At 53.7% G+C, this 21,383-nt stretch overlaps 1 protein-coding gene across 1 annotated transcript; it reads right to left on the bottom strand.

Moving 5' to 3' along the window:
* Positions 1-1,139: 1,139 nt before the first annotated feature.
* On the bottom strand, positions 1,140-3,305 carry LOC308280854 (semaphorin-4E-like; the record flags this gene model as incomplete). Its single annotated transcript, XM_080755171.1, has 1 exon — positions 1,140-3,305. One exon carries the CDS (start codon positions 3,303-3,305, stop codon positions 1,140-1,142), a length of 2,166 nt encoding a protein of 721 aa, XP_080611297.1.
* Positions 3,306-21,383: the final 18,078 nt, after the last annotated feature.

Here is a 21,383-nt window from a genome sequence, read left to right as displayed (position 1 = left end):
GACCATCTGCCGGTTTCGACATCGTATGCATGAAGGACCTCACAAAACGTACCCCCCCAGAGGTATATAGTACTGCCTATCGACACAAGCGTGAAGCCCCATCCGACGGGGACACTTCCTTCTCCTCCTTCGGTTGTCTCTGGGAGCCTTTCCCACTTCAGAGTACCTGTGCGTAAGACATGCACAGCAATGGGGAACATTTTATATCCGTCCTCTTGGAAACAGTACAAGTCCTGACCCACAGCCACAGAAGCACATAAGTCTCTAAAATGGGGTTGTTTCCGCCGACTCGCTGTCCAGCACAACATGGTGCCGGAAACACAGTGGTTGTGATAATAAGCCCGTGTTGCAGGACGAGACTTGTTTTTATTCCCTCTGGGAGGAGCCCGTGTTGCAGGACGAGACTTGTTTTTATTCCCTCTGGGAGGAGGCAACGTTGAGGTTTCACGAGATGTGACTTGAAACTCACGACATGTGTTTTACACGATGCAAGATGTGACTTGAAACTCACGGCAGTGTTATGGTCAACAGTTTATGTATTATATGATTTATATGTAATTGGCAGATGATGATCGGTGATACGTATCAGGTGTGAGGGCCACGTAGTGACCCAAACTCTAGATCTAAACCTCTACTTGTTGTCTATAATTACTAAACTATACTATTATGTTGCCTTGTGCTTGAATATATTTAATGATAAAATAAAATCCTAATCCTGAAAATACAGAAAGGTCTGTGTAGTCATACAGATCATTGGAAGAACATAAGGAAACCTAAGGTATTCTCACAATTCTTGCATCACAAATGTTTCATATCATTTTCATACTTTTTATTTTCACTTTTTAGCATTGTCTTTGCTTTGTCTAAAACTAGAATTATGTTTTTGTCTTTTCTGCTTTTTATATTTTTTTGTTGTCCTCTTTTCTTTTGTTTGGTTGTATTATTTTTTTATATTCATTTTAGTTTTTTGTTGGTTTTTAATATTAATCAATTCAAATTGTATATTATGTATGCAGTGAGGAACTATTCTACCATCTTTCCCATGGAAAGAACAAAAATATTATTACTGATACTCTATACTGTTGTGCAAATCAAATACATCTAATCAATTAAATAAAATCCTTGTCATCTGCACAACTTCATACTACTACTTCAACCAAATCCACAGTGTGATTATTGGCAGTGCATGTGCTGCTGCCAGGAATGGGATTCAGGGGCCTATCGTCTTCAGTTCTCTGTACCTCCTGGGTTTTACTGGTGCCCCTGAAATGGCGCACCAGTAACAATAAAACAATAACCTGGGACAGAGGGAGAAGAAGAGCCACCAGACCCACTGCAGTTGCTGTTGTTGTTGTTAATCGATAAACCGCCATGGTTCTGTTGTAGTCTCTCTTGTTGACCTGTTCTGAGGAGACACAGTTGTACAAGCCAGCATCTGATCCTGAGGCGTCTCGAATGAGGAGGAATCCACCGTAGATGTAGTATTTGCTGCTGTCGGAGGGAAGTATTTGGTCTGACAATCGCCAGTGGACCTGTGCCAGGTTGGAGTCTGGCTGGCAGGGCAGCACAATGTTGTTCCCTGGAACCAGGACGACATCTTCAACCACCAGCTCTTCCTGCTCTGGACGAGGACATTGTGAAGTGTCTCCGCTCAGACTCTGAATGGCAGTGTCAGAGGAAGACGCCAAGCTGGAGACTAGGCGGCAGCGGTCTGAGGAGTCCCAGGCACAGTAGGGGTCTCTGGCCAGGACACAGTCCACACAGGACTCATAGCGACCGCAGTTACTGACTGGCATCTGAACAGCACCAAACTCTGATCCTGCGTACAGCTGGCCCTTGGCGGAAGAGAGACGCAGAGTCCTGATGGGATTGGGGTCCTCATACAGCTGAATCTCCTCAATGATGAACATCTCCCCAGCGTAGTTCACAGCCTTCTGAATGTAGCCGTTTTCAGTGCCAATGAACATGACAGGGTATCTCTCACCATCTAGTGCCAATACACTGTCCACTACAATCCGAGTCAACAAAGGCCCCTTTTTCACCACCAGGGGGCCCCCATTGAGTGGCCAAACAGTCTCGTCCATGAGGGGATGATCTCTGATGAACTCAAGGGTTTCGTCTGGGAGATCCCAAGAGGTTTTGATCCCCTTTTTTTGAGCAGCATCATTGATACAAGCTCCTGGTCTGGGATCAGGCACCTTACCCTTGTACGTCACCCACTTAAACCCACCATTCAAGACTTCGCGTGACATAAACTTCCCCTCATTGAAAACCTTTCCAATGGCAGACACACTGTATGCACACACTGCAGACATATCTGGTGGTGAGTCCGACTGAGGTGTAAAGACAGCATAGAAGATGCCCTCGTTCTGGTTTTTGTGTTCCAGCAGGAACGCATCCTGGACAATGGAAGGCAGGAGGCTGTGCTGAGGGATGGGGCAGTCCAGGCGTGCCTTCTGGAACGAAGTCCATTTCTTCTGCAGTGTCCGCGCACCTCCAATATCCCCCTTGCAGACACGAGCCACCCGTGACACTGTGAGTTTGCTGGAGAAGTCATATTCCTCTGCATTCTCTGTGAAGAACAAGTAGACCTTATCGTCGTCACCATCAGGACTGCCAACGCTTTCACGCACAAAGTCCATGTGGATGAAGTCAGGGTCACTGAGCCAAGCGCTGCTCGGCACAGTTTGAAGAGTTGAGCTTGAGCTGTCGAACCTTGTGAACCGGTGTTCATAAGCCAGGAAGTTGATTGCTGTGGCAGAATACTGATCGCTTCCAACCCTGAGGGAAGAGTGTCTTTGGAAAGGATCAAAGGGACACTTGCCCTTCCCATCCTCCAGCTTTCCCTCCAGACTCAACTGTCCATCAGAATACATCATGTGACTGCAGGTGGGTTTAAAAGCATTTGTTCCACAAACATACATTCTGGGGTCATTCTCCTTGTCATCGTCCAGTGTGTGCAGCGTCCGAATGTAGTTACGGCATTCCACCTCAGCATCTTTTCTCTTGAATGAACACTCCCTCTGTTCTGCTTCGGTAACTGGCCAATAAACTGCAGCTTTCTTATCAGCGATGTTGTCGATATCCAGGGCATAGATTGCTTCTCTGGACCCAAGAAGCAGCAGACCCAAATCCTCTCTCATAAGCATGGTGGTGTAGTTCCAGATCCCCTCCTCTCTGAACATCTTCAGCTCATTCTGGTAGGAGACAGTCTTTCGCGGAATGCAGAAGTCAGTGTTAGATGTGCTATAGGACGTGGGGAGTAGAAATCCCAATAGAATGAACAAAACGTACAGAGGAGCCATGGTCTCTATTATTCCCAAAATCGCTGTAAACACAAACGCTACCACTCCGAGACCCAGTCCAAAGCACACAAACGCGTCCCATCTGAGTATATAGTTGGAAGAGTAGTGCGACAGGCCGTCCGTGTGGGAAAGTCCCACGCGCGTGCGTGCGCGCGTGCGTGTGGGAAAGTCCCCTCTGCTCTGTGTGTGCGTGTGTGTGCGTGCGTGCGTGTGCGTGCGCGTGCGTGTGGGAAAGTCCCCTGTGTTCCGCTATGGGAGGCTGAGATCACAAAAAAAATCCCATACGCTTTGCACTTTGACGGACTCCCGGGCCCGCGAGTGCGTGCAGTGCAAAGCCTATGTGAGGCCGAGATCACGAGAAAGTTGTGATCTCAGCCCCGCATAGGCTTTGCGCTTTGCCGGACTCCCGGGCCCGCGAGTGCGTGTGCGTAAAGTGCAAAGCGTATGGGACCACTCACGTCTTCAGACCAAAACGGACAACAGCATACAGGTAGTAGCGCCAGAGCCATTGAACAGGAACGTCGACGTGAGAGTGAGCACGCATGTTTGACACGTTATGTGTGCTACAGGCAGAAGTCATAAAGGGGAACATCTTGCGGCCTGACTTACAGCGCCTCTCTCTTTGTTTTAAATGAAACACGTATCATTTTCTCAACACATGTAATAAACTGACCGTTTTGACCTTATTTGTTTTGTACGGCTCAAGGGTGTTCTTTCTCATTTACTTAGTTTTAAGGAGAAAAAAGCAACCGAAACAGTGGTTTTAAATTGTTGAAAATGCTTTCTTTATTTGAGGGATGTTCAAAAAGTATTGGGTTACATTCATAGATTATAACATGTCTTAATATAAGGGGTTTTCAGTCGTATTGGGTTTTAATAACACAAATGCCAAAAAAGTCACATTCATTAATAAATTATAACACAAGATACACAGTGCAATAAGCCACACACACCAGTCCGACTGGTTTCAGTACGGCAGGTCTTCGGCCCGGCTCGGCCCGGTGTCCTCCCCGAAGACTTTCTCGCCGCGCGTCACTTGGGTGAGAGTCACATTGTACCGAGCGCTCCTTTCGGGCACCAGGCCCGACGCGTAGCGGCGAACCTTTCTCCGGGCGCAGAAGCAATAGGACACCGTGGCCGCGACGAAAGCGACGAGTCCGGGCAGAGCGGCGAACCTGGCCCAGCGCACGCTCTTTTCGACTTGGACTTTGTAGTCCTCGACCGAGGCGCCGAAATAGATCTGCCTCTGTTCGAAAAAGCCCAAGGGCTCCTCCAGCACCGCTCTGATCTCCTCCGCCGCCAGCTCAAAGTTCGTCGTTATGTTGTCCATCGCCTCTCCGACGAAACGCTTGTCCATCCCGACGGCGAGGTCCAGCATGAACCTCTGCAGCGTGCCGTTGTCGCTGAAAATCACGTCTTGCATGGGGGGACAGACCGTGTACTCTCCCGACTCGTACTCTTCGGTGTCGGTCAGCATTTCCTCCAGATCTTCCCTGTTGAAGTAGTCGCCCGAAGGTCCCATGATGCTTTCGGTCGCCACGTCGTGGTCCTGGTAGAAGAAGACGGGTCCCGGGCACGCGTACACGGCCTCGTCCACGGACCGCACGACCAGCGTGCCGTTGGCGAAAGAAAGATGGCAGCACTTGTAGTGGGCGATCATCATCTCGTCCCGGTACCAGTCCGTGCGCCTCATGACGTCGATCATGAGCTCGGTGGTGCCCTCCTCTATCCTTTCCAGCAGCCTCTTCTCGTGCTCCTTCCTGATCAGGCTGGAGCTCAGCACCGTGTCCGACGGCAGGGTTATCTGCGTGACGTTCAGGCTGGGCCCGGTGAGGTGGGCGCTGAACTCGTTGATGGCCACCACCATGGGGTCTCTGCTCATGTCCCGCAGCTCGCCCAGCTCCCGCTGCATCTTGTCGACGATCCGCATCTGCTTTGCGGATATGAAGTGGTCTGTGTCTTTTATCGTGTTGCCGGGCTCGTAAGAAGGCACGAGGACCAGGTTGCTGTCCAGCGGCCGCTTGTACACGATGGCCGTGTACCTTGTGTTCGTGTCCACGTGCGACCAGTAGACGCCCTGGTCCTGACAGAAGAAGTTGTAGGCGATCTCGGGCTCCGAGCCGTGAGCGTAGTACCAGTGCGAGGTGTAGCGGCTGCCGTCGGTCCAGCGCTGCCGCTTCCCCTCCATGTCGTACCACTCTTTGGTCCTCGTGCCGCAGGCGGTCTCTCTCGTGTTGCACTGGTCGTTGGCCGGAGACACCGTGAGGCACACCTCCGACATCGTGATGTCGGCTTTGGAGATCTCGGTGGTGTCGCACCGCATGGTCACTTTTTTCGACATCAGGCTCAGCTTCACGACGCAGGACTTCATCTTGTTGCCGTGCCGGCTCCCGTCAAACTCCACGGTGTCCGCGCCGGGGCTCAGCGTCCACGACGTGGACCCCACGGACAGGGTTGTGCCTTCTTTCTGCGTCTGGTCCAAAAAAGACCAAGTCCACCAGCCCAACGGCTTGATCTTCAGGTTGCCGTTTCTGGCCACGTCGCACGACGAGAAGGTGAGCTGCAGGCTGCTGATCGTCTTGCAGCCCTCCCGGGCCCACTTCCACATGTTGGAGCCGGCCTGCGGGCTCTGCCAGTGTTTCTCCAGGGCGTCCACGTGCCACTCTTCGTTCACGGTCCCGTAGTACTTCGTTGCGCTCGTGTCTTTGACGTGGCCTCCGCCGCCCATGTAGAAGACCACCGGGTTCTGGCCGTTCACCACCATCCTGACGTCGGGCAGCTTGTTCGCCTTCCGGTGCAGGGGCCACCCCTGGTCGACCGGCCCGCGCCTGGAGATTGCGTACATGTCGAAGCGGGCGGCTTTGTCGTCGAAGGCCGTCGACTTGACGTTCACGGACGCCCGTTGCGCGTCCGTCTTGTCCAGCTGCAGCTCGATGATGTCGGACTGGTAGCCCACCATCGCACTGTGCTTGCAGTAAATCCACACCACGGGGTACGGCGTCGAGGGGCTCTTCAGCAGCATGAACTTGCGCACGCTCCCAAAGGCGTCCGAGTCGTGCACACGCAGGTTCTCGGACTCGGAGCCCAGCTTCATGACGTGCGCGGCCACCGTGTGGAGCGGGCAGGCGAGCATGTACCCCACCACGGTCGTGCCGTGCGAAACGTCCAGGGCAGCGTTGCCCGCGTTGGCCAGATACACCCTGAAAAACCTCATCTTGTTGTTGCACACGGTGTTGTCCGTCACCAGCATGGGGTCCGGCAGCCGACAGAAGGACTGCTGGTCGGCGTTGTCGCACAGGGCCTGGTGCTGTTTGTTCTTGTTGGGCTGGATGGGAAATTTGGCCCTAAAGTCTCTGTTCCTAAACAGGAAGATCTTCTTGTCGCTCCCCGTCGGGGAGAACGGGTTGGCCAGCATCCACGTGTTGTTAAACTTGTTCCACACGGATTTCTTGAACAGCATCGAGCAGGTCGTCCACCCGACGTGCCTCTTGGTCCTGTCCACGGAACAGCCCGGGATGGACACGTAGAACTTCTTAAAGGGGAACCTGTCGCACACGTCGCTGTCCATGCTCTCCGACGACTCCGGTTCGCCCGGGCCTCGTTTTCTCAGAAGCACCATGTCGCTGCTGGGCACGGGCTCCCGCATGATGAACAGGGACGACTCCTTCCCTCCGTCGCACTGAGCCGTGATCAGGGGCTTGCTGTGGACCATGGACGCTATCTGGTGCACCCTGTACGTCCTGCTGCCTCCGGCCAGAGTCCCCGTCTCCCTGGCCACCGAGTGCGTGTTGAAGTCGTCGAACCTCAGGACCCCGCCGCCGGCGCACACCACCTCGAGCTCGGCGTTGAAGAGCAGGTCCGGGTTGTAGGACACCTTGATGACGGTCTTTTTCGTGCTGACCCACACCTCCAGAGCCTCTTTGTCCCTCTTCACCACGTCCATGGAGGGCTTGAAAGCCAGCGTGACTTTGAGCCTGGACTCGGGCATCAGGCACCACTGGTTGCCCATGGAGTCGCTCGCAAGTAGCTCGGCGTACTCCTGGTACTTGTTCAGCACCGGGTCGGGCGGCGGGTTCCTGGGAAACCTGATGTCGTAGATCTGCAGCGCCATGGTCACGAGGCCCGTCACGGCCTGTATGACGATCCCCGCGGCAGCCACAGCCAACGCGGCCGGCCCTCCGCCCATCATGGCTCCCATCATGCCCGCCGAGGCCAGGCCCGAGCCCAACTGGTCCAGCTTCTGCAGCAACACCAGGGCCACGGCTCTGCCGGGGTCCACGTGTTCGTACTTGTTCCCCACTATCTCGTCTATCTGAGTCTTTGTCGCCGAAGTCATACCGCTGGACACCATCCCCACCATCATGGCTCCCATCATCACGCCGCCATTTTTCATCATGTTGTTCGTGGACGTCCGCTTCACGTGAATGTGCTCTCCTCCGCCGAGACCCCTGTTGTCCACGCCGTATTGTCCGTTGCCGTCGGGATCCAACAGCGTGTACGGGTCCTTGGACACGGGGCCCGTGTTCGGCGACTTTCCACCGAAGGGCGTGCTGGCTTTCGTGGAACATTCGTTGAGGCCTCTTTTGGGCCCGCACAAACCCCCGTGCGGCACCCTGTCTTTTTGGAGAGTTGCCATGACTTTGTTCTGTTTGTCCACCGGTACGGCCCTGTGAGTCCGTCCGGGCCCGGCGATGGAGTATATGTCTTCTCCGCCCGGGCCGGGTGAGTTGGATCGAGGGCTGACGCCGCCGTGAGCCTGTCCGTACTCGCTGGATGGGCTCAGTCTGAAAGGGCTCAGTCGCCCTTCCCCGCGCTCGAGGGACGGGCTCAGCCTGGGAGGGCTCAGTCGGGAGGGGCTCAGCCCGGAGGGGCTCAGTCGTCCGTCGCCGTGAGCCTGACCGAAAGCGTTGTGCTCGACGGACAGGCGCAGTCTGGGAGAACTCTTTCCTCCGCCGCCGTACGGCAACGGGGGTATGTCCGGAGCGACCGGCGAGTGTGGCGGAGCACGTATGGGAGAAGATACGGTCATGGGTTTCTGGGGCAGCATCCTTTCGGAAAAGGTCGTGAGTTTCTGTTTCAGCTTTCCCACAACCCCACTCTGCTGCTTTCCAGCCTCTCCCGCCGCAGCGGCCGCGTTTCTCGGCGCTACGGGGCTTCTCGGCGGGATCACGCCTTTGGGAGGCAGAGGGGGAAGACCTCCCTGCACGCCAACTATCCTCGTAGCTCTGGTGTCCAGTATGATTTTCTCCGTCTCGGCCCTTATGTGCTCGACGGCATCGTGTGTAAACAAGTGCTTGTGCCGAGCATGGGCGCCCTGCGCCTGGGCCCAAGCGACGTTCACGTCGTCGGTCCCGTACATCTGTACGAGGCTTTGGTAGTCTTTAAACATTGCGTGCAGGTGGCCGCCCGGCTCGGCGGCCACCCTGATGGCGTTCTCTTGCTGCGGGGGGTTGAGCGGCGACACGGGCCGCCGCGGAGGCACCGGAGGGGCTCGACGGGCTCTCGCCGCTCTCCGATTTCTGATTCGGTTCATTTCTTTTCTGTCGTTCAAGTGAGAGCAGGCCGTTTCGTCTCCGTACTGCATGATGCACACCACAAAGTTGCTGGTCCTGTCCACATGATCCGCGGGCTTGTCGTCGGCCGATCTGGGCTTGCGTTTGGTCTGTTTGGTCTCGGGGGTCTGACAGTGTACGTACATGACGTCGATGGCCCTCAGCGGCGTCCCATACGACTCGTACTCGCCTATCCAAGGCGCAATCCCCGTTAAGTCCATCAGAGAGGAGGTCGTTTCGGAGTCGTACATGTACAGGCTCAGGAGACGGCCTATCCAAGGCGCACTCCCCGTTAAGTCCATCGTAGAGGAGGTCGTTTCGGAGTCGTACATGTACAGGCTCAGGAGACGATCGACCGTGTCCCTGTCGCAGAAGGTGGCGTTGACCAGGCCCTCGTAGCCCCTGTAACTCTTCCACACGTGTGGGTTGCCGATGTATTTGTCGGGACCGGACACGATCTTTTCTTTGCAGACGAAGCTGTAGTTGTACCTCGTGACATTCTGCACTTCGGTCAGAGCCGCCGTGTAGACCAGCTTCGAGTCCCGCATGAAGGGCAGCTTGCACCCGCTAGCCGCGTTCGTCTCATCGGACGACTCGGGCGACCGCGGCCAGTCGGAGCAGTTGCAGTTCGGCCTCAACGCCAGATTCTCCGTCGCCACGTCGATCAGGATCTTGGCCATTATTTCGTCGTGCGGCACGTACTTCTCGGTGTCGTTGTTGGTGCTGTTTGTTGCGGAGGCCGTTAGTGTCACGTCGTACTCCACGTCGATCTGTAACTCCGCGTCGTCGTCCCGAGAGCTCTCCATGCCAGTGTCGGTGCCGTTGTCGGCGTCGTTGTCGTAGTAGTCCGTGTGGTTCAGGCACAACACTGTGCACGTCTGTTCTTTGCAGGTTACCGAGCCTTGGGTTGCGCCGATCAACGTCGCTCGCATCTCGATCCGGGCGCTCACGTTGGAAAACATGGTTTGGGCGGACAGCGAGAACGTGCCGTTTTTTGACCCGGAACAGTTCGCGACAAGCTTCATCCTGCCGGTCACGGTGAAGTTCGCCGCGTAGAGCGGATACCTCCGCGACATGGCTTTTTGACACTTTACCATCTGGAAGCCGTCGAAGTGCCTGGACACGTTGCGTTTGTGGGGAGCCATCAGCCGGTCCAACCGTTGCTGCATCACGGGCTTGGTTTCGCTGGTGGTGTATTCCGCGTTCAGCAGGACGCCTCTGTCCGTCACCTGCACGGACAGGCTCACGTCGGACATTCCCTTGGGTTTAGTGGAAGCACCGAACGCCTCCTGTATGTAGCACGCCTCGTCGTCCTGCTCGAGAAACTGCGCCGACACGGCCGTCTTTTCGTAAGTGAGAGCCGCGATCGCAATAACGAGGCAGTGCAGCACCAGCACCGTGACCAAAACTCTTCCCATCGTATTACGCTACCATCAGAAGTCACGAGACACAAAGGCTGTTAGTTTTTTTTTCACAAGAGAAGGGTTCATCTCCTCACACAGTTATATACTAGACACAAGGCCAGCCTCTTGTTTATCCGAGGGGCTTTCCTGGGTATTTTCGGGCTTTTCTTGGGTATTTCTGGGCACGTCTTCCAACACCATTCAACACTACAAGACGGACAAACGGCAGTGACGGCGTGGTGAATGTACGGTGGGTAAAAAGACCCGGGGCGGTAAATGGCTCAGTTTCGCGACTTACGAAACCGTGAGTGAAACGCGGTACACCGTATAGTTTGTATCTGCATCTGTGTGTTACACTTTGTGGTTCATCACACAACCCTCGTGTGAGCGGACCCCACCGCGCATATAAAAGACTCGTCCCATAACCCTCGTGTGAGCAGACCGCAGCTCTTCGCAAGATGTCGAAGCCCGTCAGCGTGTTCTACCGGCTCCTGTACTTTTTAAAGGACAGGCCCGAAGTGGTGAAAAAGCTACGTGACGAGTTCAGAATCACACAGATCAACGTGTGTAACGCCATATGGACGACCGACGACATGCCCACCGAAGCCGTCTTGTGGCGCATCATTCAAAAAACGGGATGTTACGAGCACGTCACCGACGCGCTGAGAAGACTGGTGTCCGACTACGATAAACAGTTGGCCGAAAGCACCCTGGCGTTCGAAGCCGCGTGTGGGGAACACGACGCGCTGGCCGAGGTGGACCAGGACGCGTTCCACCAGCTGAGCGACGAAGAGCTGTCACGTCTCAAAATACTCCTGTCTCAGCGGCCCTACGACGGGCCCGACTGGGATAGGATGCCCTTCGGCGTCATCGAAAACATGAGCAGATTGGCCCTGTATTCCGCCATGACGATGTGCTACGGCAAAAGGATGGCGAGGTACTGCGTCCCGGCGCTAACTGCGCTAGACAGGCTGGACCTGCTGCGTTGCGACGAACGTTGAGGTTTCACGAGATGTGACTTGAAACTCACGACATGTGCTTTACACGATGCAAGATGTGACTTGAAACTCACGACATGTGCTTTACACGATGCAAGATGTGAATTAAAGTAAAGGATTGTTGGGTCAACACGATGTTGTCTGTCTGTCGTTTACTACCTTTGAATGTAAAATACCACACTACACACACCACATAACCATTATATCTTATTCTAGCTCTCACTCAATCGTGGTTTATTTGTGTGGCGTGTGTGAAATAATAACATACAACAAAACTCACATTTACAGAGCAATTTAATCACGTTTCAAACATTACGGAGCAATTTAATCATTCGCAAAGAATTCATGTTGCAAACATTACGGAGCAATTTCATCATTCGCAAAGAATTCATGTTGCAAACATTCATCTATCGTGGGTCTTTCCTCCGGCACGATACAACAGATGAAAAAAAAACAAATGTACACCACAGGTCAAACTAGATAGAACAGATGAGAAAACACATAAATGTGATAAAAACACACAAATAGAAACATGTTGAAAGACACAAAGACACACGGCACACAGGGGCACACATAATAGAGTAAGCGCGAAAGAGGAATGGGACAAATGTAGCTTGAATGTAGCTTGACTTTGCCCAGCGCGAGAGACCGGGGAGGGAGACCGGGGATCGTTGTGAGCGCACGGACCGTGTACAAACGATCCCCGATCTCTCTCCTCGGTCTCCCGCGCTGGGCAAAGTATCAACGACACACATAGATAGGACGGACCCCTGTACACGACAATCTCCGGTCTCTCTCTCCCCGATCCCTGTCCTTGGTCTCTAAAACTAACAACTTAAGTATTATATCTAAGATATATGTAGACAGATAGTCACAGTGCAATGTTAGGAGTACGCTATGTGACTGAAAATCAAAATACATTGCTTTCCGCTGCGTGTTTAGCAGCTCTCCGTATCTGGCCAGCAAAGCACTACATCCGCATCTCAGCACAGTATGTCTCCATCCAAACGTTGCTTTCCGCTGCGTGTTTAGCAGCTCTCCCCATCCGCATCTCAGCACAGTATGTCTCCATCAGCATCTTAGCAAAGTATCTCTTCGCGAGCTTTATAGAATACAGTGTCATGTGTTCCATCGTGGCCCGGACAACCTCGCTAGTCGACTTGGAATCCTTCATTGCGTCCGGAAACACCGCGTTGTGGTAAAACTCTGCCTGCTGCCCAAGAGTCCCGGCTCCGGGAGACTGAAGCGGCTCAGTCCCGGGCCCGTCCTTTCCCTTGACGTTCTCGTGAGCGTTGATCGCGGTTTGCAACGACAAAGATGCCGACCCCGCTGAATTGCCCAGAGCGGACCTCAACGCGGCGTACACGGGAAGACTTTGCGTCTTGGCCGCAGTCGCGGAGAGGGCGGGTTTGTCGAAGGTCTGTTCTTTGGTTTCAAGAGACTGCTGTCCCGGAGTCCCGGCTCCGGGAGACTGAAGCGGCTCCGTCCCGGGCTTCTCTTTTCCCCCGTTGTTCTTCTCTGCGGTCTCCTTGCCTAAAGGTTGCTGTCCCGGAGTCCCGGCTCCGGGAGACTGAAGCGGCTCCGTCCCGGGCTTCTCTTTTCCCCCGTTGCTCTTCTCTGCGGTCTCCTTGCCTAAAGGTTGCTGTCCCGGAGTCCCGGCTCCGGGAGACAGAAGCTCCTCAGTCCCGGGCTCGTCCCTTCCCTTGACGTTCTCGTGAGCGTTGATCGCGGTTTGCAACGACAAAACTGCCGGCCCCGCTGCGACGCCTAGAGCGTGGACCAGCGACAGCAGAGTCGCTGCAACGATTAGGCGCCTCATGGTGCAGCCGTAGGTTTGTCGGGCGAGCATCTCCAGTATACTTCTCTGTGTTAATATATCCAAGACGGAAGGCGTTCACTCTGCGCAGATCTCACACGCTTCATCCACCACATTGACAGAAGCCTTAACGCCACCGAACCTCTCGGAGAAGGGATTCTTAACGCCTGCCTCGAAGCGGTGTGGCGTTGTCCGAAGGCGGACCTGCCGCAAACGCGGGCTCCGCCGCCGGGCCTTTTGTCTAAGTTGTACTGCGAGTCCTCCTGTGTGAAAAGAAGGGGGAACGGCAGAGAAGGAAAGAGAGGGGAGTTTAACGTACAGTACAGCACACCACCACACCACATACGATCACTTACACTCAACATGCGGTGCGGCACTCACCCAATTTAATTCTTCGCCGGTGTGCTTTAAGCTTGCTTTATTACACACGCAAAAGCTCACATGTGCAATGTTGAACACAATCTCGTTCTTCGCCTCGTCGGTAAGTGCGTTGGTGACGTGGGTCACGAGGGCCAGGTATGATACCACGCGCACCCAATCGAAAGAATCTTGGAAGAGTTCAAGCCCGATATACTCTAGCGTGTTCTGGTCCGGGGAACACCGACACTCTGAGAAAGGGGGGAGTTGGATTAAAGAAGAAAGGAGAAAATAGCTCGGTTTGATTTAATGACACACGGTGCCGTGGGCCATGCGTGTCATGCGTGCGGCAGGGGTAAAACTTACCTTGAACAAATTGTTTGTGTTTCCCCAGCAAGGTTTTGATGTCTTTCCCCCGGTCCCTGGTATTTGAGGCCCAAAGACATGTCTCTATATTGGCAGTCTGTCTGGTTTTGATTATATGGTGTGTTGCGTGTGGATGTGGTGCTTTTAGGGAAATTCCCTTTTAGCTTCTGTGTAAAGAAAAAACCATTGAAAAAACCATTGTGATCTCGCTCCCATGGGCCTCAGGACCGCGGGACTCCCGGGCCACCGCAGTGCGAGGCCTGTGGGAGTACCAGGCCTAACTGGTAATCTCAGCATCACATAAGCTTTGCACTTTGCCGGACTCCCGGGCCCGCGAGTGCGTGCGGTGCAAAGCCCATGCGAGGCCCGAGATCACGAGAAAGTCGTGATCTCAGCCCCGCATAGGCTTTGCGCTTTGCCGGACTCCCGGGCCCGCGAGTGCGTGCGGTGCAAAGCCCATGCGAGGCCCGACATCACGAGAAAGTCGTGATCTCAGCCCCGCATAGGCTTTGCGTTTTGCCGGACTCCCGGGCCCGCGAGTGCGTGCGGTGCAAAGCCTATGCGAGGCCTGAGATCGATCTCAGCCTCGCACAGGCGTGCCACTGCGTGACTCCCGGGCCCGGGACTTTGGCCACTTTAAGCCCGCGGTCCTGACTTCCGGGCCCGGGAATGTCTCAAAAAGTAATACAACATGAAACAAATATTCAAGTAAAAGAAAAAACAAACCGTCGTGTGTTTTGATCACACAAATGTTGCTTTTATTACATGGGGATACATACGATCTCATACGATTGCAAGGTTACAAGGTTACGAGACATGAGTTGAATCATACGCTGTTGCCCATTCACATAAAGTTGCACCCCTCGTCTTCTTCGTCGATCAGGTACGAGAGGCACGTGCAGCTAGGCGGCACGATGGCCCGGGTCTCCGTCGGTGGTTGAGGCGCCGCGTGGAGCGTCCTGTAAGCGTGCAGCTCGTCCTTCAGCGCACGTCTTGCCGCGATGTCCGAGCACCCGATCCCGCGTGAGATGCTTTGCATCGTGTTGTACAAGATCCTGCCCTTGCCGATGTAGCCGATCAACCTGAACGGTTCCACCAACGAGGAGAGGGTCTCGGTCAGCATCCGAAAGTATGCCCTTGTCTCTTCCTCGCTGCGCCTCAGACGCCCGCACCACACGCGAGTGAGCTTTTCCGCAACGCAGGCCACGCAAGTGGCTTTGGGGACTCTGTCGGAAGAGCTGTGGGTGCAGTGCCGGGACCGGTTTTGTATGACTCCGCACACTTTTGCGTGTGGTACGGAGAGCTTCTGACACAGGCGTTGAAAGACTTTGAGAAGGATGGCATTCGCTTTGTGCACGATCTCGTGCTTGGGCACGATCCACTGCAACTCGTCGGCTTTGAGGTTTTTTGTCTCGGAGGTCTTGTCGCGGCAGATCGCTTTGGGGGCTTCCCTGTAGCCCGGGGAGCCGAAGATAATGTTCAATTCGGACCGTTGTATCTCTTTCAGTTCTTTTCGACATTGGTCGCAGCACATGTGCGTGTCCTGTGTCATGGTAACAATCTTTAAAGTGTTTTCTTTTTATCTATCTAGCGATCTATATTCCCTCTTCTTTTTTTTTCGAGGCGAGGGTGATACAGTTTTCAGGAGTGGGTTTTATTTGTTGCCGGCCACACCTTCATCGGCTCTGTCGATCCAATGTGTGTACGCTTGCTTCACCGTCGTGCTCTTTGCTGCGAGGATGCACAACCTCGCCACTTTCATCCTCTCTGCCTTGGTGACGGGCTGCGCGGCCAGCTCAAACACGTACTGGAAAGGCACGAACTCCTGCCCGACCAGACATTTCGGAAACATCAGACGGCCGTCCCCGCAATCGTCGCCCTCGTCGTTGCAGCTTGCCAGCGAGAGCTCTGGGTCGCGGCCCTCAGGCGGGCAGAATCCGGCCGAGACCCAATACGCCACCTTTCTGTAATAGCTCAGCCAGTCTCCCCACTGTATGTTTCCGCACAGCGCGTTGAGCTCGGACTGGTTCTCGGCCTCAAACAGGTTGTGCGGCCCCCTTAGCCGTTGTAACAGATCGGGTCCGATCACGGTCAGGAACAGCTTGCGGCATTCCGCAAACGTGTGCGTTCCCTTGTAGTCTACGGTCCCCACGGGCGCCGGTTGCCACGCGTCCCTCGGACGGGCCGTTGAGCCGACAATCTGACCGTCCGGACCCAGGGTGACTTTCGTGATGTGCCGTCCGTCCTGCACGAGGTGCACCTCGTCCAAACTCTTGACTTCCAGGAGCCACTTGTGGTGAACCAAGCCTTTGAGCGCGCTCATGGTCACAAAGCGCTGCAAGGCGGCTCTGGTCATCTCTTTTGCACAGTGTAGCCCCAGGTTTACCGTGAAACGAACGAGCCTGTGTCTTCCGGGGCCGGTGATCTGTGCGGGATGCGCGTCTTTGGCCGTGGTGTTTTGTACAGACAGCAGGGTGTGGTTCCAGTTCTTGCCCTCGATCAGCACCATCACGTTGCGAACCGTCGGCATGTATTCATCGGACTCGGCGGTGTTCACGTAGCCTCCAGTCAGGCCACACAACAGGTCTTTGCTCAGCCGTCTGACGAACTCGGCGGGGTTCACGAACAGCCTGGTTTCTTCTGAGATCCGCGTGGACGAGTACACCTCCAGCTTATACGAGTGCGTTATTCTCGTGTCGCCGTCGTTCCAATGCACGTAGTTTGGACCCACGATGACTTGCTGGGGCCCCTGTTTCTCAAACGGGAACACGGCCGAGGGTTGAGAGACGCGCTGCGGCAGAGGCTCGTCCTGAGGCCGTGACTCGTCCGCGTATTTGCGTTTGCTCGCGCCGTCGCCGTGGACATCGTGTTTGACGAGTATGGAGCCCACGGAACCCACGGTTCCGATGGTCCTGAGGCAACGCTCCTGTCTGTTTTTACTCACGAGCCTGTGACTCTTGCTTTTTTCCTTGCCTTTGACGAGTATGGAGCCCACGGAACCCACGGTTCCGATGGTCCTGAGGCCACGCTCCTGTCTGTTTTTACTCACGAGCCTGTGACTCTCGCTTTTTTCCTTGCCTATGTGTTCGCCACTATCTTGTTTGAGAACAAATTTGGCCGCAGCGGCCAGTAGGAGTAACCGAGACATGGGTCTAAGATACTGAGTACGTTCCTTGCCTATGTGTTCGCCACTATCTTGTTTGAGAACAAATTTGGCCGCAGCGGCCAGTAGGAGTAACCGAGACATGGGTCTAAGATACTGAGTGAACGTACAAAGGGTTTTTGTTTTATGTTACTGCGATGTCGTTGTTATAGCGTTCTAAGGCACAACCCACAATGTGTGTTTGGGAGCCTCTGACCCAAAATAAATCTCAGTGCCCTGGGAGTGGCCAGGCTACCACATAAACAGTGCACAACCAGTGGCCAGATCAGATCGAACACTAATTCTGACCCAGACCATTGAGTGTTTGTAGCTTCGCTCATTGACCAAACGGCTTCCGCGTCATTTCTAGAGACAATGAGGTCCAGCGCGCGGGACACCATACTGACCAATAAGCTGTTGTTCAATTCGTACGTGAGCAAGGACCCGGTGCGTATGATAGACGAGATGTGCCTGAGAGACCTGTTAGTGTACTCGGCCGCAGTTGGGCTGAAAACTGCGTGCCGCTACAAGGGCGATGTGGGCGTCACCTTGATCGACATTGTTATAGCGAAGGGCAACGCGTCGTGCGAAAAGTTCATAAAGTACTTGTGTCAGGTCGAGATAACGAAACACCCAGCTCTGTCCGAGCTGCACCAGCTCGGGACGCACGACGTCCCCGCAGGTGCCGACTTTCAAAAGGCGGTGCTTCGCCACCGGAGAGACCTCGCGCCCATCATAAGCCTGCGAGCGGCTTACTTCATCGAGGCTCTGGCACAGCACGATGTCATTAACGGGTACCATAAAGAAGTTCTGGAACGCGCTGTAGATGGCATCGAGTTTCACGGAGCTATTAAGGTTGTGGACGCGATCATGTCCAGGGGCGAACAAAGCTGCAAGTCGTTTCTGGAGATGGTGAGAACCCCCGAATTTCTCGCACGATTCCCCGCCGACCACGAGCTGCTCAACGTCCTGCAGGTCCTGCAGGCATACAGGCCTGAAGACTGAACCGTGTTTCCCGACACCGGCACGAATCGGCTTCGCGTCGCGACCCTCCCATCCACGAGAATGAGATCACCTCAATGCGGTCTAAGGTCTGACCAACTGTATCGCTGCATGTCATGTGTTATACCTCGTGAACGGCCGTTGTCGTTTGGTGTCCCACCGTTTGTGAACTGGTTAATAAAAAGTTGAACCCCAATGTCATGAATGTGTGGCTGTAATGGTTTTTATTTTCATTGTTACACACGTGCACACACGTGCCGATTCACATAAAATAATGCAGTTTCTCTCTGAGCTTACGCGGGAGTTCTCTGACTGTTTTTACGCTCGCTGAAAAGATCCGATCTACGGGCTCGCGGTGCGCGCACACCCACGCACACGCACTTGCGGGCCCGCGAGTCCAGCAGAGCGCAAAGCGTATGCGATGCTGAGATCACGATTTTCTCGTGAGCCCAGCCTCACATAGGCTTTGCGCTGCTCACACTCGCGGCCCCGGGAGTGTGTGTGTTTGGGAGCCTCTGACCCAAAATAAATCTCAGTGCCCTGGGAGTGGCCAGGCTACCACATAAACAGTGCACAATCAGTGGCCAGATCAGATCGAACACTAATTCTGACCCAGACCATTGAGTGTTTGTAGCTTCGCTCATTGACCATACGGCTTCCGCGTCATTTCTAGAGACAATGAGGTCCAGCGCGCGGGACACCATAAGGACCAATAAGCCGTTGTTCATTTCGTACTCCCGACTTTGTGCGCCATAAAATATTAGACTCGCGGTTTCATAAGCTGTAGTCACGCGACAGTGAAACGGGACCGTTAAATTTCTTTGAGATCTCGGGACCAACGAAGGCTCTAAACGTGGTGATGGGCGCGAGGAGGCCTTCCCCGTGGCTCCTAACCCAGGATCACGACAGGGTCTCGTTGGTGGTCGAGCTGCAGGTCACGAGCGCCCCCGGGCAGAAGCCGGACCTGAGCCCACACGTTGAGTCTGCGTTCGCAGACGTGGTGTCCAAGATACCAGAAGTCCGGGGATACAAAGCGACCGGCGAGCCCGGGTCGGTGTACAAGTACGCCGTGACTGTGTACCACAAGCGCTTGAGCGATTTCGACGCCTCAAGCGATTTCGTCGCCCCGGGCCGCGAAGAGCGGTTTGCGCTGTGGCTCACAAGAGCCGTGGGACAGGCTGTGTTGCTGGGACTGTACCACACGTGTGTGTCGCACGTCATCTTGATCTCTTCGGACCACGTGCAGCCAATAAGTCGGGATTCGGTGGGCTGGGTCCCGTGCTCGTTGGCGTTCGCTGGGCTCGGCGGCGGGCGCTGCGACTGCGCCATGTATTACGACATGTGGGCCATGAAAGACCGGAAAAAGCACTTGCGCGACGTGCTGATGCCGCCGGGAGTCGCGGGCGTCGAAACGACGGAGGACATATGGCCCGAGACGAGAGCGCGTCTGTTCAAACTACTCGCCTGGGTATTTCAGGGCTATTCTCCGAAATTAAAATGCCATCAAGTGCTCACGTTGGCTCAAGACCTGAGCCTGCCTCTCGACATCACGAGGGTCAGCGATTTCTTCTCGGAGGTGATTAGGATGTGCCGCTGCGGAAACGACAGGGACAAGATGTTTGCTTGTCAGCAGGCCGAAGAACCGGCAAATTACGTGTGCTTGATAAGGCGTATACTCGATTGGTACAACGCCATGCCCAAAGTCCAAAACCGCGACCACGTGGGACGTTCGGCATTGCCGCGGCCAAAAAAACGCTCGAGAAGGCGCGGCCAAAAAAACGCTCGAGAAGGCGCCGGCCAAAAAAGTTGCTGTCAAAAAGGTAGTGAAAGGGCCGAAGACCGTGGTGGCGAAAAAGACCATCGCGAAAGAAGCCGCAGCAAAGAAGCCTGCGGCCAAAAAATAAAGCAAATGACAAAAAAATTTGTTGGTGAAATAATAAAATAGTGCAGTATATTTTTTTACTAATGTATTGTAGTTACTTTTTATTTCACTGTACGTACACTCGTCTGTTTGTAAATCAGCTATTGTCAGCAGGCAACTGAAAATGACTTGTGCTGGATCTCTTGTCCACTGGTCCCTTCCTAAAAACTTTGTTTTGATTGTCCTGTTCCGCTTTTGCCACTACCGAGCGCGGGTATTTACAAAGTACAACCTTGGAAAAAGAGTTTAATCAGCACTGTGTTTAACTCATTCCCCGCCTCCCCCGATAGTCCCGAGAAATTTTAAATGTCGTTCCCCGCCAGGCCCGATAGTCCCGAGAATTTGCTTTTATATAATGTAATGTTTAATTACACTTTTCTCCAGCCCGTGACAAAATTTGAGCCTTCTGTCTCACACATATCACACATCAAAGTAAGTGTGTTTGAAAAAAAGACTGTAATAATGTATAAATTGCAATACAAATGTATAAATCTCCCCAACCACAGTTAATTGGCAAAAGACGCATTTGAGCTCAAAAGGCTGGCTGCCGGAAAAAAAAAGAGAAGAAAAAAAAGTGTGAGAACAGCTGTGTGTGTGTGTGTGTGTGTGTGTGTGTGTGTGTGTGTGTGTGTGTGTGTGTGTGTGTGTGTGTGTGTGTGTGTGTGTGTGTGCTTCCCTCCACTGTATCTCTGTTTCAGTGGTCCCTGTTGGACCCCCTGATGGTGTTCAGTCCCATAAAAAACAGTGCTATAGTGAGATCTGCCTCTGCCTCTCTCTCTCTCTCTCTCAAGACACAAAACACACAATTATCGCCAATTTGCCATATAAATGCTTCTAAAACGTACCTGATAATGATGATGGTTGATTTGAATCCACACCCATATATCCAGGCTATAATATTAGTTTTATAATGGTATTTAGTCCACAAACTTCAGTCCACAAACAAGCCATGATCGCCTTTGCAAAGGTGGGGGTCCCTGGTCGCCTTTCTAACAACCAATAAGGGGTCCGCGGGTCCAACGCTTCGCCGACCTCCGCAGAGCAGTGCAGAGTTACATAACATTGTAAAATCAATCAATAAGCCGATCATTTGTTACATAAAGTTCATATGATCCAGTTGCAGGGACAAGTGGTCCCTGTCGATGGGGTCTCACAAAGGGGTCCCTGGTCTCCAGCCAACACTTAGGGAACCAGGTGGGGGACTGGGGGTCCCTGGCCCACGCTCCACCAAAACAAGCGATCAACTACAGCCAACAAGCGATCGATCAACGTCAACAGCCTCGCCTCGTTAGCAAAATGCGTCTGCCCTGCTCTTGCAGGGCAGTGCAGAGGATTTTTTTGGGGCAGGGGGAGACATTTTTCTAACATGTCCCAGAATGTGAAAATAGCAGATCTACAAGCTCTACAAGCTCTCAATGTGTCACAGAGCGATGTGTTGAGCTTGTAGAGCTTGTAGATCTGCTATTTTCACATTCTAGCACATGTTAGAAAAAAGACTCATGCCCCCTTTGATGTCTATTT

This window comes from Nannobrachium achirus (assembly GCF_963921795.1).
Source record: "Nannobrachium achirus genome assembly, contig: SCAFFOLD_380, whole genome shotgun sequence".
Lineage (NCBI taxonomy): Eukaryota > Metazoa > Chordata > Actinopteri > Myctophiformes > Myctophidae > Nannobrachium > Nannobrachium achirus.
This window is presented reverse-complemented; position numbering and strand designations above follow the sequence as displayed.